We start from the raw sequence: 13,155 nt of genomic DNA on the forward strand, positions 1-13,155 counted from the left end.
CAACTTTTGCCTTGTAGCAACAAAACAAAGTAGCAAACAACAAGGATGATTTATCTGAGTGAGTCTGTTTGTGATTAAAGGAATGTAGGGGGATTTATTTATTTTCTCATTTTACAATTATCTCCATTTTGAAGAAGAAGTATATACACAATATTTGTCCCATGCATTACAGCACAGTGAAATTCTCTCTTCACATATTTTGATAGGTTGATAGGAAGTTGAAAGTCCCTGCAGCAGAGAAGGTTAAGGGTCTTGCATTAAAATTAAGCCATGTCATTCCACTTTGGACTTTACTTGTTGAGGGTTTAAATAAGAATTTACTGAATCTTTTTTAAAAAAGACAAATACCACACTGTTTCAAATCCCAAATATAGCATTTAGTCAAGAGCTAGCTAATCAACACTATGTAACGGTGTCTTGACAGAAAACATGGTAGATTCATGAAGATACAGATAAAAACATAAAATTAATCAATTGCTTTCCCAAGGCTTGAACTGAACCCAAACTGGAATTCATTTGTTTACCACAATGTCATTTTGCAATTTATGCAGGAAAAAATTTAATACCATTCTGTGCTGCATCAAAAAAATCACATTCAGATTTCTTTCTTTTTTTAGAGTCATGAATATTTGATGGCATCAGTTCAGGAATGAAGATACAGATAGGGCCAGGGCTAATGGGAAATCCCCTCCCAGTCCCATCCACACACACAAAAGCAGGCTCATCTTACCAGCCTTCACAGACTGACTGCAGCCTTCACAGCTGACACACCCTTATCCTGGTAAGACATAATCTATTATAGTCTGTGATTTTATATTGCATTGCTTTTAGTATGGTAATAATGGTTCAAATAAAGAAGAGAGAATAAGAATTGACTTGGAAAGGCGAGTTGAAGCTGGTTAATTGACGTGAGGAAGAACAAAGGGGAATCAATGAAGGAGTCAGTACAAGTATATGATCTGTACATGTGTTTGGTAAATCTGTCTCTCTTACATTTTTAATCCACTCTCTTATTTATAAAAGTTTTTATTCATTCACTTTTTTATTCTATTGTTGTACATAATTAGAAACATGCATCTTTGTCAAATGATAACTACACCATCTCTAATGTGTTGACTGTGCGTGTTTGTGTTTGATTAGACAGATTAATCAGATGAAATTACGTGAGTGTATGTAAATGATATTATATAAATGATGGAGGCATCGATTCTGTTTTGTCATCGCAGTCATGGCCGACAAACCCAACATGATGGAAATCACAAGCTTCGACAAAACAAAACTGAAGAAGACGCAAACCCAAGAAAAGAATCCTTTACCAACAAAGGAAGGTGAGTCTCCATTTGTGCACTAACAAATAGTCACACACTTTCAAATGACATTCAGATCTTAGACCTTAGAAGTACATTTCAGTTCCATATAAAAGAGGACAAAGTAACAGGGCATAGAAATACCTTGTACGACAAGATTGCCGACTCATGGTGTTAAAATAGAAATGCAAAATGGACATGACAGTTGGTTCTGTTACCCATGGGTCATTTCTAATCTAATCAGCTGTGTGGCATCAATACGCAGTGAAAATCCACAGCTGCTGCTCAAGTCACATGTGAAATGAGATCATTCACCCAGCTGCTGCTTCCTCACATTTCTGCACAAGCTCCAAACATATTCACCTACGTCAAGATGTATACTAGTTTCTATTATGTTAAGATAATCATTAAAGAAATGGTGCTTGTGTACACAAGTTTCCACATACCCAAAACCACGTCATTCAGTTTCATCAGATAAGAGGTATGGATAGGAGCTAGCATCCAAACGAGAATATTTTCCTTGTGCATTTTGCGAAATATTTTATGGGTTACTGTAAAATTTAAGTAGGATTTTATTTCACTGAATCATTCTTTTTTGAAAACTTCTCTGTTCACTAATGTCAATAAAAAAAAAACATTGTAATAACTTTCATCCATAGAGTTTCATAAAATATACCAGACAAATACAGGGTTAACTGTATTTTCATTCAAATCACTTCGTGCAGCTCCATTTTCTAACTTAAATTGTACTTTTGCACAGTAATAAGAATTCCTGATCTATTGGATGAGTCATATTTTTACTTGACTCATCTCATCACTCGACTCTTCCGATTCTTAACGCGAACACATTGCCCAGGAAAACGAGGATGAATTTACACGTTAAAAAAAAGCATTCCAAATATATTTTAAATTTTATATATTTAAAGCTTCATTGCCATCATATGATGTGGGGGGGGGGGTATGATTATGAGCAAGAAGAAAATGACTCGTATCTCACAATGTTCGCATGAAAGAGTCGGGCTAAAGAGTCGACTCTTTTGCAAATTCACTGAATGATGCCAAAAAATATATACATGTGAGCTTGTTTTTTTTCTTGTTTCCTTATTCTGTAGCTATCGAACAGGAGAGGAGAGAATCATCGTCCTGAGAGCAGGCATGAATAAGTTCAAGGCTGAAGAAATAAAGACATATGCAGCAATCAATACACACCTTCGTTAGTTTGAAACTGATTTAACTCATGTAACCACATTTATTTTTCATATTTCAATGATTTCTTTTTTTATATAGAACTTTTTGGTGAATGTACGAGTTGTCTTTAAAATAATAAAAACAAATTTTAAAAAAAATGTGTTATAACCTGTAGTTATTTTTTAATGGTGAATATCAAAGTTATTTTAAATCACATTGCCTGTAAAATCCTGCAGTATTTCTTATGACCGCATGATGGCAGTATAAACTCGTGGTATTTGTATGAATACTGAGCGAAGATACTTGGGAGATGAAAGTTACAGCTAGCAATGCCTTTTGAGATATTTAACGAGTTTAAAATAGGACTAAATTTTACGATGATTTAAAAGAAATATCAGTTTAATAAATGAAAAGAATAAAAATCCCCTGGTTCAGGGGCAGTGACAGGAAGCTTCCCTGAGAGCTGCTGCTTTAGCCCTTAATCTTCAACCGAATGCTAGAGTTTGGATTATTCCTTCTCAGTTTGGATGAAATAACACACAAATTGGAGAGCAGGGTGTCAAAGCAGGTGATGCCGCAATCTCACAACTCCAGGTTCTAATCTAGAGTACTGTGTGTTTGGAGTTTTGCATCTTCTCCCAATGTCCATCTGGGTTTCTTCAGGGGTCTCCTCTTACCTCTCAAAAAAAAAAAAAAAAAAGTAAACAGATTGCTTCTTCTTATGGTGGAGTCATGAACCCTGAACTTACCTGAGGCAAGTAAGGCCTGCAGTTCTTTGGATGTTGTGGGGTCTTTTGGTGGGGTCATCGGGCATCAAGGCAGGATACACCCTGGACGGAGTGCCAACCCATCGCAGGGCGCACACACACACACACACACACACACACACACACACACACACACACACACACACACACACACACACACACACACACACACACCACGGACAATTTTCCAGAGATGACAATCAACCTACCATGCACCGGGGGAGGAAACCGGAGTAAACCCCCGAGGCACGGGGAGAACATGCGAACTCCACACACACAAGGCGGAGCGGGAATCGAACCCCCAACCCTGGAGGTGTGAGGCAACACGTGCTAACCACTAAGCCACCGTGTCCCCCTCGTTTCCAGACTTATATATCTCCATTACATGCTTTCTCATTTGTTCCTGAATTCCTTTGGATTTCAGCATGATGTGTAGCTTTTGAGGATCTTTTGGTTTACTTCACTTTGTCAGTCAGGTCTTATTTAAGTGATTTCTTGATTGCGAACAGGTGTGGCAGTAATCAGTCCTGTGGTTGGCTAGAGAAATTGAATGCAGGTGTGATAAACCACAGTTATGTTATGTTTTAGAAACACTTGTTCACACGAACCAATGTGGGTTTGGATTTTGTTTTCCCTTAATAATAAAAACCTTTATTTAAAAACTGCATGTTGTGTTTACTTGTGTTATCTTTGACTAATATTTAAAAAAAAAAAAAAAAAAAACACAGGAAGGGGCAAACACTTTTTCACACCACTGTATATGATCTGTTTTTTGTGAAATGTCATTGTCATGAAGATTCTATTTTTTTCCACCCAGAAACCCCATTGGTGCAACTTTTTATTGACGAAATGTAGGTGCATCATTTCTACATACAACCAACCTACCAACCAACCAACCAACAATAAATAAATAAACAAATAAATAAACAGCATATGCCAGGGTGAGTATATAATAGGTTTTGCTCTGTGTGGTAGAGAGGGTAATAATTTGTGCACTTGAGCTTCAGTCTTGTCGTTGTGTCTGAGGGGAAATCTGATGCTGGTGTTGGTATGTGGGGCTGTCACATTCCTTCATTGAACTGAACTTGTATACTGCTTGGGGTAAACAGAAACAAATGCACACCTGATAGTATGTATGTTCACAAACACAGTGTTGAAATCAGATATGTGGAAGTGGTTGTATTATTTCATATTCTAAATTGAATTCAATTCCTGACCAGTGGACACACTGAAGTTCAATGGTTTTGTGTATATTCAATGGTTCCAGTGGCTTTAAACCTGGGAATGTGCTCAAAGCAAAGCTCACAACTGTCAAAGCAATCTATCTTGGGTCACTTGACCTTAGAAAAGTACGTGACATACTTGAGTCACTGCACCGGATCCTGCTGGGTCACATCTTAAAAACACTATGAGTATATGATGCAATGAGGATGTAACAAAAGGTTTCAGATGATTTTGAACCAAACCCCAAATCAGTGGGCCAGGGAAAAAATAAACTCTGCAGATGCCTGTTTCAGTTCAGATCAGAGTTGCGGTTCATTGGGCAAACGTACTGTACATGCATATACAATACAAAAGAAAGGGAACAAACTCTCAGTACATGTTGCATTTATCAAGAAAATAATCAACAATTGTATCGCTTATTAATGCTTGCTATAATACCCTGGTGTTCTGAATAAAATAGTTGATCTAGGGGCAGCACGGTGGCGTGTGTGTGTGTGTGTGTATTCCTGCCTTCATCCCATTGTTGTCAGGACAGACTATGGATCTACTCCAAACATGAGCAGTTATAAAACTTTTTATTCAATAGAATGTGCTCAGGTCATATTTTAAATAGAAACGAAATGACACAGAACTCAAGAAATGCAAAGCAAAGTGAAATGAAATGGATTGGCTAAGGTCAGTATTTTATTTAAGATACATTGTAGTTGAAGGCCAGCATTAAAAACATATGCACTTACACAAACACACACGATTACACGCTGTCCTTGCAGTGTTCCAGACTTTCAGAGTAACAGGTGGTCTGTTCCCAGAAAAGGACAGAACATTGTAATAATGAATGCGGTGTCCTTTTTACATTTTTCACTTGTTATTCTGTCACCGAGGAGGCAACTGAAATTCTAGCTGAACTTAGACCTGCTGCAGTCTTTACTACAAAATGTACTCCCATGCACAATAAATATTCTTTAAAAGCAGTGTGATTTGTAATGTCATGCCTTTAACATTAGTTAACAAGAAGTTTAAAAAAAAAATAAAAGTGTCTCTAAAAATGATTTACACGGTTGCTGGTAGAAAAGTGCTGACCATTTGTGTGTTGACAAAAGTCTGACTATTATAATCCTGTTAGGTTTGTTGTGTGTTTTGAGACGCTTTGCTGCTCGCCACGGTTGTAAAGAGTGAGTGCTTATTTGAGTTAATATCACCCCATATATAGTCCATCAATTCTCCTCCGCTCTCTCATCAACAATGTGTTTCCACCCAGATCTACTGTACCATTAACTGGATGTAATTTGTGTAACATTCTGTTTAAACTTTAGAGACCTTTGTGCATGAAAATCAGTTTCTGGAAAAACAAATTAAATGTACGGTTTTATTTCCAAAGTATTTCTAGTCTACATAACAATAATGTAATATTATTAATACCTCAGTGTCAATTTATTAATACTAAATTGTCTTCTTGTTATTGGCTATTTGCTTTGTCCTGTCACCATATCTCTCTTTCCTGTATGTGTAGCTCAATGTAATATTTAGTTTAGTTAATTTCCTATTATTGCATTTTAGTTTGAGATCTTTTTTTATTAATTTTAGTAATTTGTGTTAAATGTGTGTAAGGTGCTCTGTTTTCGAGCCAGACTCAGACTTTTTATCATTTGGTCATGGGTCTGCAGATGAAAAAATAGCCTTTTTGGCTAATTCTGGCAGATTTACAGCCATTTTTTTTAATGTGCATTGCCCCTGTAAACAAGTAAATTGTTTTCTGGCCTGGAAAGCAACTTTCCTTCTATTTGAAGCTTCAAATCTCAGCCAATTTTCTTGAATAATGTAAGCACCATTGTTTGTATTTTTTCAAATGGTGTGGATTTGACTGTTTGAAGTTCAAGGACTGTGAATATCTTCTTTGTGTTGAAGGAACAGGTTTTCAAAATGATCTGACATCACATGCAGCAAAGAAAATAAATGTGGCATAAAACAGACACTTGCAAATGCAACAAGTTTAAAAAAAGTGTATAAACTTCATTATCAGTAAGACGATAATGTTGAAAATGTTGTATAAATAAAGGAATCCTTTTGTGTTTGTCTGAGCAGGACAGAGTATGAGATCTTTCCAAGAGTTTATTTTTTTTAATGGGTTGTGCTGTGCTCGACCGCCAGTGCAAATAAAACCAGTACGGGTAAAAACATCTAAATCTATACCTACATTTACATGTCTGTTTAAAGTTGTGGCTAAAACTAAAATTAAAATAAACACTGTTTACTGTTACTACTTTGATAGCAGATCGCAAAAGAGTAGATGCTTTCAAAGCAAGAGGCTCAAAAATAGGCCCAACAGGTTAACATCCATCCATCCAATCTGCTATACCGGGTTCAAGGAAAACCTGGATAGCATAGAAACTAGACTAACAAATGTACTCCAAGCCAAATCCACTATAACATGCAGAAGCCATTAATAGGGCAGCTGTATTGCATACAGACCAATAGACAAGTCAGTCTACTCCATAAAGAGAGATCATGAGTCCTGACCATGTAATGCTGCGATGAGCCAGTATGACGATGCTGATAGTTCGGTTTGCACTTTTCCTTCACGCTTCTTCAGACAGAACAGCCTTGTCCTGTTACACATTGAAATCATGGGGAAGGCAGAGTAGCTATTAAAAACAATCAGCTAGTGTCCCAGTGCATCTTGAGAGGATCACATGAGAAACCATCTCACACACTTCAGGCTACACACACAAGGGTTTAAACATAAAATCTATTGACAAGAACTGTGGTTTGTTTTTCAGGTTTTATTTAAAATACAACAGAAAATTAGTCAATACAGAAAGTTTCCACAAAATGAGGTACTGAATAGTCACCCTAACAGGGTTTTATCTCCCAACTTTAACCCATTGGAGAACCAGTATAAAAATCTTTATTGGAAAAATAATCCATTATAAAAGATAGTTACATTCATCTGAACGATAGACAGAATGATTCAAAGTTGTAACAACATAAAGCAAAATTGTGCATCATGGTAAATTAAGTTATCAAATTCAAACCCTAACCGGGAAACTTAGTAACTTCGTGTCATAGTGTTTCATTTTTCAATAAAGCACAGCATGGGTGTTTAACAAACGAAGAATCCTGTGGTTTCTCAGATCAGGAGCGCAACATATAGCTTCTCCACAGGAGCCATACCGCGCTCTCAGATGTCCAGGACAAACTGATTGTCATCAGCTGTAGAGAGAGAAAGTAGGGTGAGATTAGAGCCAGTGACCTCTCTGTATGAGTCATGCTCTGCATGTGGTGTATAGTACACAGTAAAGTTATAGAAACCAACGTGCCGAGAGATCACATGTAGTTGTGTTTGCTTTTCTCATGAAACGCTTATCAAGTCTTCACGAAAGGTGACCTTAACATTAAGAGAAGTGAGCAACAAGAAGAGGAAGTAAACAGTGGTAAATGCCGACCTCTAACAGAAAGCTGGATGTGTAATAAGGGCAATTTAGGAGGCACAAAACTGTATAATCGCTGCTAGAGTGTGTTAGCGATGAACAAGTTTCATTTACTCCAAACTCACTTATGTTGGAGGCCTAAGTTATTAAAACTCGATCATAGTGTTGAAATTGAATACTTTCACTGACTTTCTTGTTAACTTCTTACTGCTCACATTAAATTTATATATATAAGAACTAAATACACTTTCCTTTTGACACCCAATAGAACATTATTGGCCTCATAGTCAGGAGACCACATGTTCAAATCCTGGTGAAATCTGTCATGTTCTATGGGTGGGCGGAGCACGCACACTCTCCCATGTCAATCACAGGGAAACTAGCCAATCATGTGCATGTATGTGGAAAAGGGCAGAAATCAAAAATTCGCAAGTGACCACACAGGAAAGGAAATAGCAGGAACAATGACTTTTTTTTTTAAACACACAGTAGTTGTGTAGCTTTTTGGCAGGATAGGTCCACATTTTATTGACACATTAATTATCCAGGTCTAATGGCGAGTGCTATACAATTATTCAATTTAATGCACATTTGCGTATTTTTGTCATTTGTTTTGGAGTTATTCAAAGATTTGTCTGTTTAGAGATATGTGAAGATGGTAGACACAAAGTCAGAAGTTTGAGCACAGCACAAAAGTTTTAATGTATAAAACAGAAGTGGATCAAATGACAACTATTTTCCTCAAGTCTGTCTCATCATAAGGCTTTATAAAAAATCTATAATAATAATAATAATAAAAATAATAATAATAATACATAAAAATCACGTTCATCAATTGCCCTTAATTAGTGTGGAGCACAAAGTAAATAATTATTTGCAAAAAACTTTCCACAGTAATCGCAGCAATACATCAAATGCAAGATGATTCAGATTAGGCTTAAATAGACATTCTGACTCAAAAATATATCAAGTTCAACAACAGGTATACAGAATGAGGAATCCAAATACTTATTCTGAATGAATACAGGTATAAAAAAAAATTGACTCACTGTGGAGGCTTTTACGGACCTCGTCCTGCTCCAACAGCTTGTCCAGTGGGTGTGCGGACAGCATGGTGACGCCAGGAATGTGAGGCAGACAGCACGGAGGAGTCCGTGCGATCGGTGAGTTGCGGCATTCCAGGAGAAAATCCCTATCGTAGATGATTCTGGTCCCTGCAACAACAAAAAAAAAAGCTGTTTGAGTATTCAAAAGAAGGCCAGCATGCATCATGCAGAAATGCTTCTTATTTGAATATGTGGAAGATCGAGCCAAATATAATTATGTAGTCTAGAGCTGACAAAGTGCTTGGCCTTGATTTGCATTTCACTAGCCTTCCAAATGACTGCACTTCCTCTGAAGGAAATAGAAAAACACGTTGCTCAAGACATGCGGAACGGCTGATGTGGTAATCAGAGAGAGAAGGACTCATTGGGGTGCTGTGCAAAAGAGATTTAAAGACTTGGTGTTTCTGTTTATCTGATCTGTGCTGCCTTAAACAGTAAGAACCGCAACAGATATTAGGGGCCTTAGTAATATCTTACTCATTGGCTAATAGTAGATAAGCACATGCTCTCCAACGGCGTTGTTTAGATGCAGTAAAGCCGCCATAAATATGAACCACTTCTTAGAATAAATTTGAGGGAAAACAGAAGGTTCTAGCGATCTAAAGAAGTTAGACTTGAAAAGAAATAAAATTTAAATATTAAAGACTTTCAAGCCAAAGCTAATTATTTAAGATGCTAGATCTAATTTATTATTTAATCATACAGTACATTTATTTAGTTGAAGCCTCATTTTTCTATTTGTTCAGTGTAGTGTAGTGTGTTCGATCTGACGGCAGACAATTCAAAAACAGACTTCAGGATTTAAATATCTAAACATGCAATTTCCAAACCAATAGCAGACTTTTTGTTTCCTTTGACGTTCATGATCTTGGGAATATGTACACGTCATCCTATACTTTGCAATAAGACTTCTCTGATATTTTAAGGGTTTAAAGATGAAGTGATTTCTCTGAATGTTATTACTAAGATTGAAGATTCATCATCAGCTTTACAAACCATACCAAGCAAGTCCGAGCAGATGTCACTTAGCAACAGTACGAAGAGTTATGCTGAATTCTGAATTCATCAGAGATACTCATCAGGATACATTGCATGATTAAAGTTCTGAGACTCAGGCAGTCTGAAAGCTGGTCCAGGAAATAACAAAACAAGGGAAAGAAAACTTTTAGAAGGAATTGAAATAAAAATAAAAGCTAAAAACACACCAAATCTTCCTATTTACATTTAGATAGATAGATAGAGATAGATACTTTATCGTCATTGAACAGGGTACAACGAAATTAAGTTTAAACATTAAAGTTTACAGTAAAGTATAGTTACAGTAATAGTTAAGTTTACATAATTTGAAATTTTTGAACATTCAATGTCTTCTACATAGATTGTAGATGGGAATAATTAACTATTAAGGTTGTAGTCTATGAAATGTGTAGACGTGTGTGTATGTGTGTGTGTAGTGCAAATAGTTCTGAACATTCAGTGATGGTGTTTGTTTAGTTTATCAGGTAAATATTTTTACATTATACACTAGTTATTCTAAAATCGACACATTTTTGAAGCATTTTCTTGTTTTTAGGTCATGTTTTTTAAACTTGCACTAAGAGTAAGGTTATGTCAGTGAAATCATAACAGGACAAAAAGAGAAGTGAAATGGGGGGCGGTGTGTGTGTGTGTGTGTGTGTGTGTGTGAGTGAGAGATAAATGTCTTCTACATTGCAAAAAACACTGTTCACTTGCACCTTTAAAATGATTTCTTGTACAAAATTTAGAAATGGTATTTTTATAGAATTGTTATAATAAAATTAGGTCAAAGAAATTGAACACTTTTCACAGTATCTTGAAAAGGACAGTGTATAGAGCATGAAAACGTGTTTTTAAATCCCCTTTTCCAGGTTTCTCAGTCTTATCCTTTTTTAAAACATTTATTCTTAGAGAGTTTAAATACCTCCCACGTGAACTTCGTCCTCGGGAGCGCGCACTGACTTCTTGGCGATTTATTTGGCTACGTCCGAATCCATAAAGCGCACACAGGTAACTGTTTATTATTATTGTTTTAGATGACAAAATAAACCTCAGAAGAAATACAGACATCAGCTCAGAATGGCTACTTGCCTCCAGGGGTGGTGGAGAAGACTGTGCCGCCGGGGGTCTGGCTGTAGGACCCGGGCAGAGAAGCAAAGCACTGCGGTTGAGACGCGCGTCTGGGAATCGGGCAGCTCGACGACGCGTCACAGCTAGTCGACATGATTTCCACCCTGACAAAGCAGACTAAATTAGGCCTAGTGGGTAACTCTTAAAACCGACAGGCTAAACAGTTTGTTTTCCGACCTCTTTCCCGTTGTTTATGAATTATTCCCCGAGTTCCAGGAGCGGCGTGATAACCTTCGTGCTGTGTTCCAAAAACGCACAGCGCTCTCTCCAGCCTGCGCCTGCGCAATTGAACACCGGGTTGAAAGGCGGAGCCTAACGATGAGGCAATGTTTTGACACGTGATTTGGTACAAAACCAAACTAATGAGCTCGAGTCCCGTGCCTTGAGTTGTGAAACAGCGTCACGTTATGGTTTCCTGCTGTTTCGTATCGTGTCCAGTACGTGTCTCACTAATCCCCTCAGATCAGATATGTCATGAATCTATTCCCACTATTGAAATAGTTAAATATGCAGGATTATATGGAGCTTTTATTCCTATACAATAAATAACAAAACACACATTAGTTGAGATGATGGCATTATTTCTGGGTTAAACATAAACCAAAAGATCTGCTGCTCTATTTGCAGCCATTAAAAGACAGCTTTATTGATATTATACACACATGTACTGCATGGTATAATGCACATCACTTAAACCGTGAAGCCAGAGCACAGGGTCAGCTATAGTGGTGTCCCTGGGTGGTTAATGGTCAAACTTCATCCTGGGACCGTTGACCATTAACTACCCTGGGACACTGAACCATAGCTGACCTTGTGCTCTGGCTTCAAGGTTTAAGTGATGTGCATTATACACACATGTATAGTATGGAACAATGCACATCACTTAAACCGTTAAACCAGAGCACAGGGTCATCTATGGTTGTGTCCAAGGTCGGTTTATGGTCAAAGGTCCCAGGATGAAGTTTCATGGTGCTATGATTTGAGGTCACTGTATTTCTGAATCAAAAGTATCCTTGAATTAAGGGTGATCTTTAATGAACTACAGCACACAACTCGTACCCATAAATCCCCTCGCTGTCTTTTAGATTTCATCCTGGAGCTATGCACTGAGCTATGCACTAATAAAGTGATTTTTTTATTTTTTTTAAAATACGTAAAAGTGAAAAACACTGATGACCTTAAAGAAATCTAGGTGTGCATCCAGGCAGCTTTGCGGGTAGAGCCAAAATATAATACCAAAATATACTACAAATTCTACTTGCTGCAGCTATCAAATGCATGACATGCAAATCGTTAAAACCTGACTCTCCTTCATACAATGCCTGGATTAAAAAAGTATGGGAGCTTCATGAAATAGAACAAGTCACATTCATTACAACTTCAGAAAACTATTTTCTTTAATAGTTGTGACCTCATAATGCCTTTAATACTCCAATGATGATAATAATAATAATCTCTGCTTTCTCTCCTGCTCGCTCGCTCTCGCTCTTCTTGCTTCACCTTTTGTAGAATGTTTCATAAAGGTTGACTAAACAATGGTCAGTCATCAGAACAGGATAGACTGACACGATAAAACAATGTTGTATTATGTTGTGGTTATAAATAAAAAGTGGAAAAACACAGTAACAGCACTCAGCTATCTAAGCAGCCAATTTGCAGCCAGACCATAGTGATTGTGTAAAACAGTGACATTTCATTTCTGTGTACCATCAATAGTTTGTGTTTTCTTCTTAGATGGTCTCAGCTTGCTGGTTCTTCGTTGATGAACACTGTATTCGCTAATTTAAATCTGCTCTCTCAATTCCACATGTAATCATTTTTCTAGTAAAGATGACAGAAAAAATATAAATAAAGAGAAAACTAAGTAATCTGATCTTTCACAGTTGTGGATGTTTATGGTTTTAAGTTGTTTATGGTTTTAAGGATCCATCCATCCATTTGCATAAAGTGTGAAATTGAACCACCTTAGCAACAAAGTTGTTCTTTC

The 13,155-nt window shown here is 37.0% G+C and overlaps 2 protein-coding genes across 3 annotated transcripts; one reads left to right on the forward strand and one right to left on the reverse strand.

Annotated features, from left to right (window-relative positions):
- The first annotated feature begins 632 nt into the window (after positions 1–632).
- On the forward strand, positions 633–2,644 carry tmsb (thymosin, beta). Its single transcript, XM_027153468.2, has 3 exons — positions 633–781; positions 1,227–1,328; positions 2,420–2,644. The coding sequence occupies exons 2-3, from the start codon at positions 1,229–1,231 to the stop codon at positions 2,452–2,454; spliced, it is 135 nt and encodes a 44-aa protein (XP_027009269.1). The 5' UTR covers positions 633–781; positions 1,227–1,228; the 3' UTR covers positions 2,455–2,644.
- Positions 2,645–7,246: 4,602 nt separating this feature from the next.
- On the reverse strand, positions 7,247–11,498 carry eif4ebp3 (eukaryotic translation initiation factor 4E binding protein 3). 2 transcript variants are annotated; one of them, XM_027153349.2, is made up of 4 exons: positions 11,346–11,498; positions 11,130–11,272; positions 8,964–9,128; positions 7,247–7,696 (listed from the first exon to the last, which is right to left on the reverse strand). In XM_027153349.2, the coding sequence occupies exons 2-4, from the start codon at positions 11,260–11,262 to the stop codon at positions 7,665–7,667; spliced, it is 330 nt and encodes a 109-aa protein (XP_027009150.1). In that variant the 5' UTR covers positions 11,263–11,272; positions 11,346–11,498; the 3' UTR covers positions 7,247–7,664. The 2 variants fall into 2 exon arrangements, with proteins under 2 accessions (XP_027009150.1, XP_047661980.1); XM_047806024.1 differs by having other exon boundaries at positions 11,130–11,462.
- Positions 11,499–13,155: the final 1,657 nt, after the last annotated feature.

This window comes from Tachysurus fulvidraco, chromosome 21 (assembly GCF_022655615.1).
Source record: "Tachysurus fulvidraco isolate hzauxx_2018 chromosome 21, HZAU_PFXX_2.0, whole genome shotgun sequence".
NCBI lineage: Eukaryota > Metazoa > Chordata > Actinopteri > Siluriformes > Bagridae > Tachysurus > Tachysurus fulvidraco.

Bases quoted from the DNA above. Each gene is read 5' to 3' on its own strand.
- eif4ebp3 (XM_027153349.2), bottom strand. From the start codon at position 11,262: ATGTCGACTAGCTGTGACGCGTCGTCGAGCTGCCCGATTCCCAGACGC. The intron at 9,129-11,129 runs GCAAGTAGCCAT...TTGTTGTTGCAG, and splicing joins CTTCTCCACCACCCCTGGAG to GGACCAGAATCATCTACGAT. The intron at 7,697-8,963 runs GTGAGTCAATTT...CTCTCTCTACAG, and splicing joins GGTCCGTAAAAGCCTCCACA to CTGATGACAATCAGTTTGTC.
- tmsb (XM_027153468.2), top strand. From the start codon at position 1,229: ATGGCCGACAAACCCAACATGATGGAAATCACAAGCTTCGACAAAACA. The intron at 1,329-2,419 runs GTGAGTCTCCAT...CTTATTCTGTAG, and splicing joins TCCTTTACCAACAAAGGAAG to CTATCGAACAGGAGAGGAGA.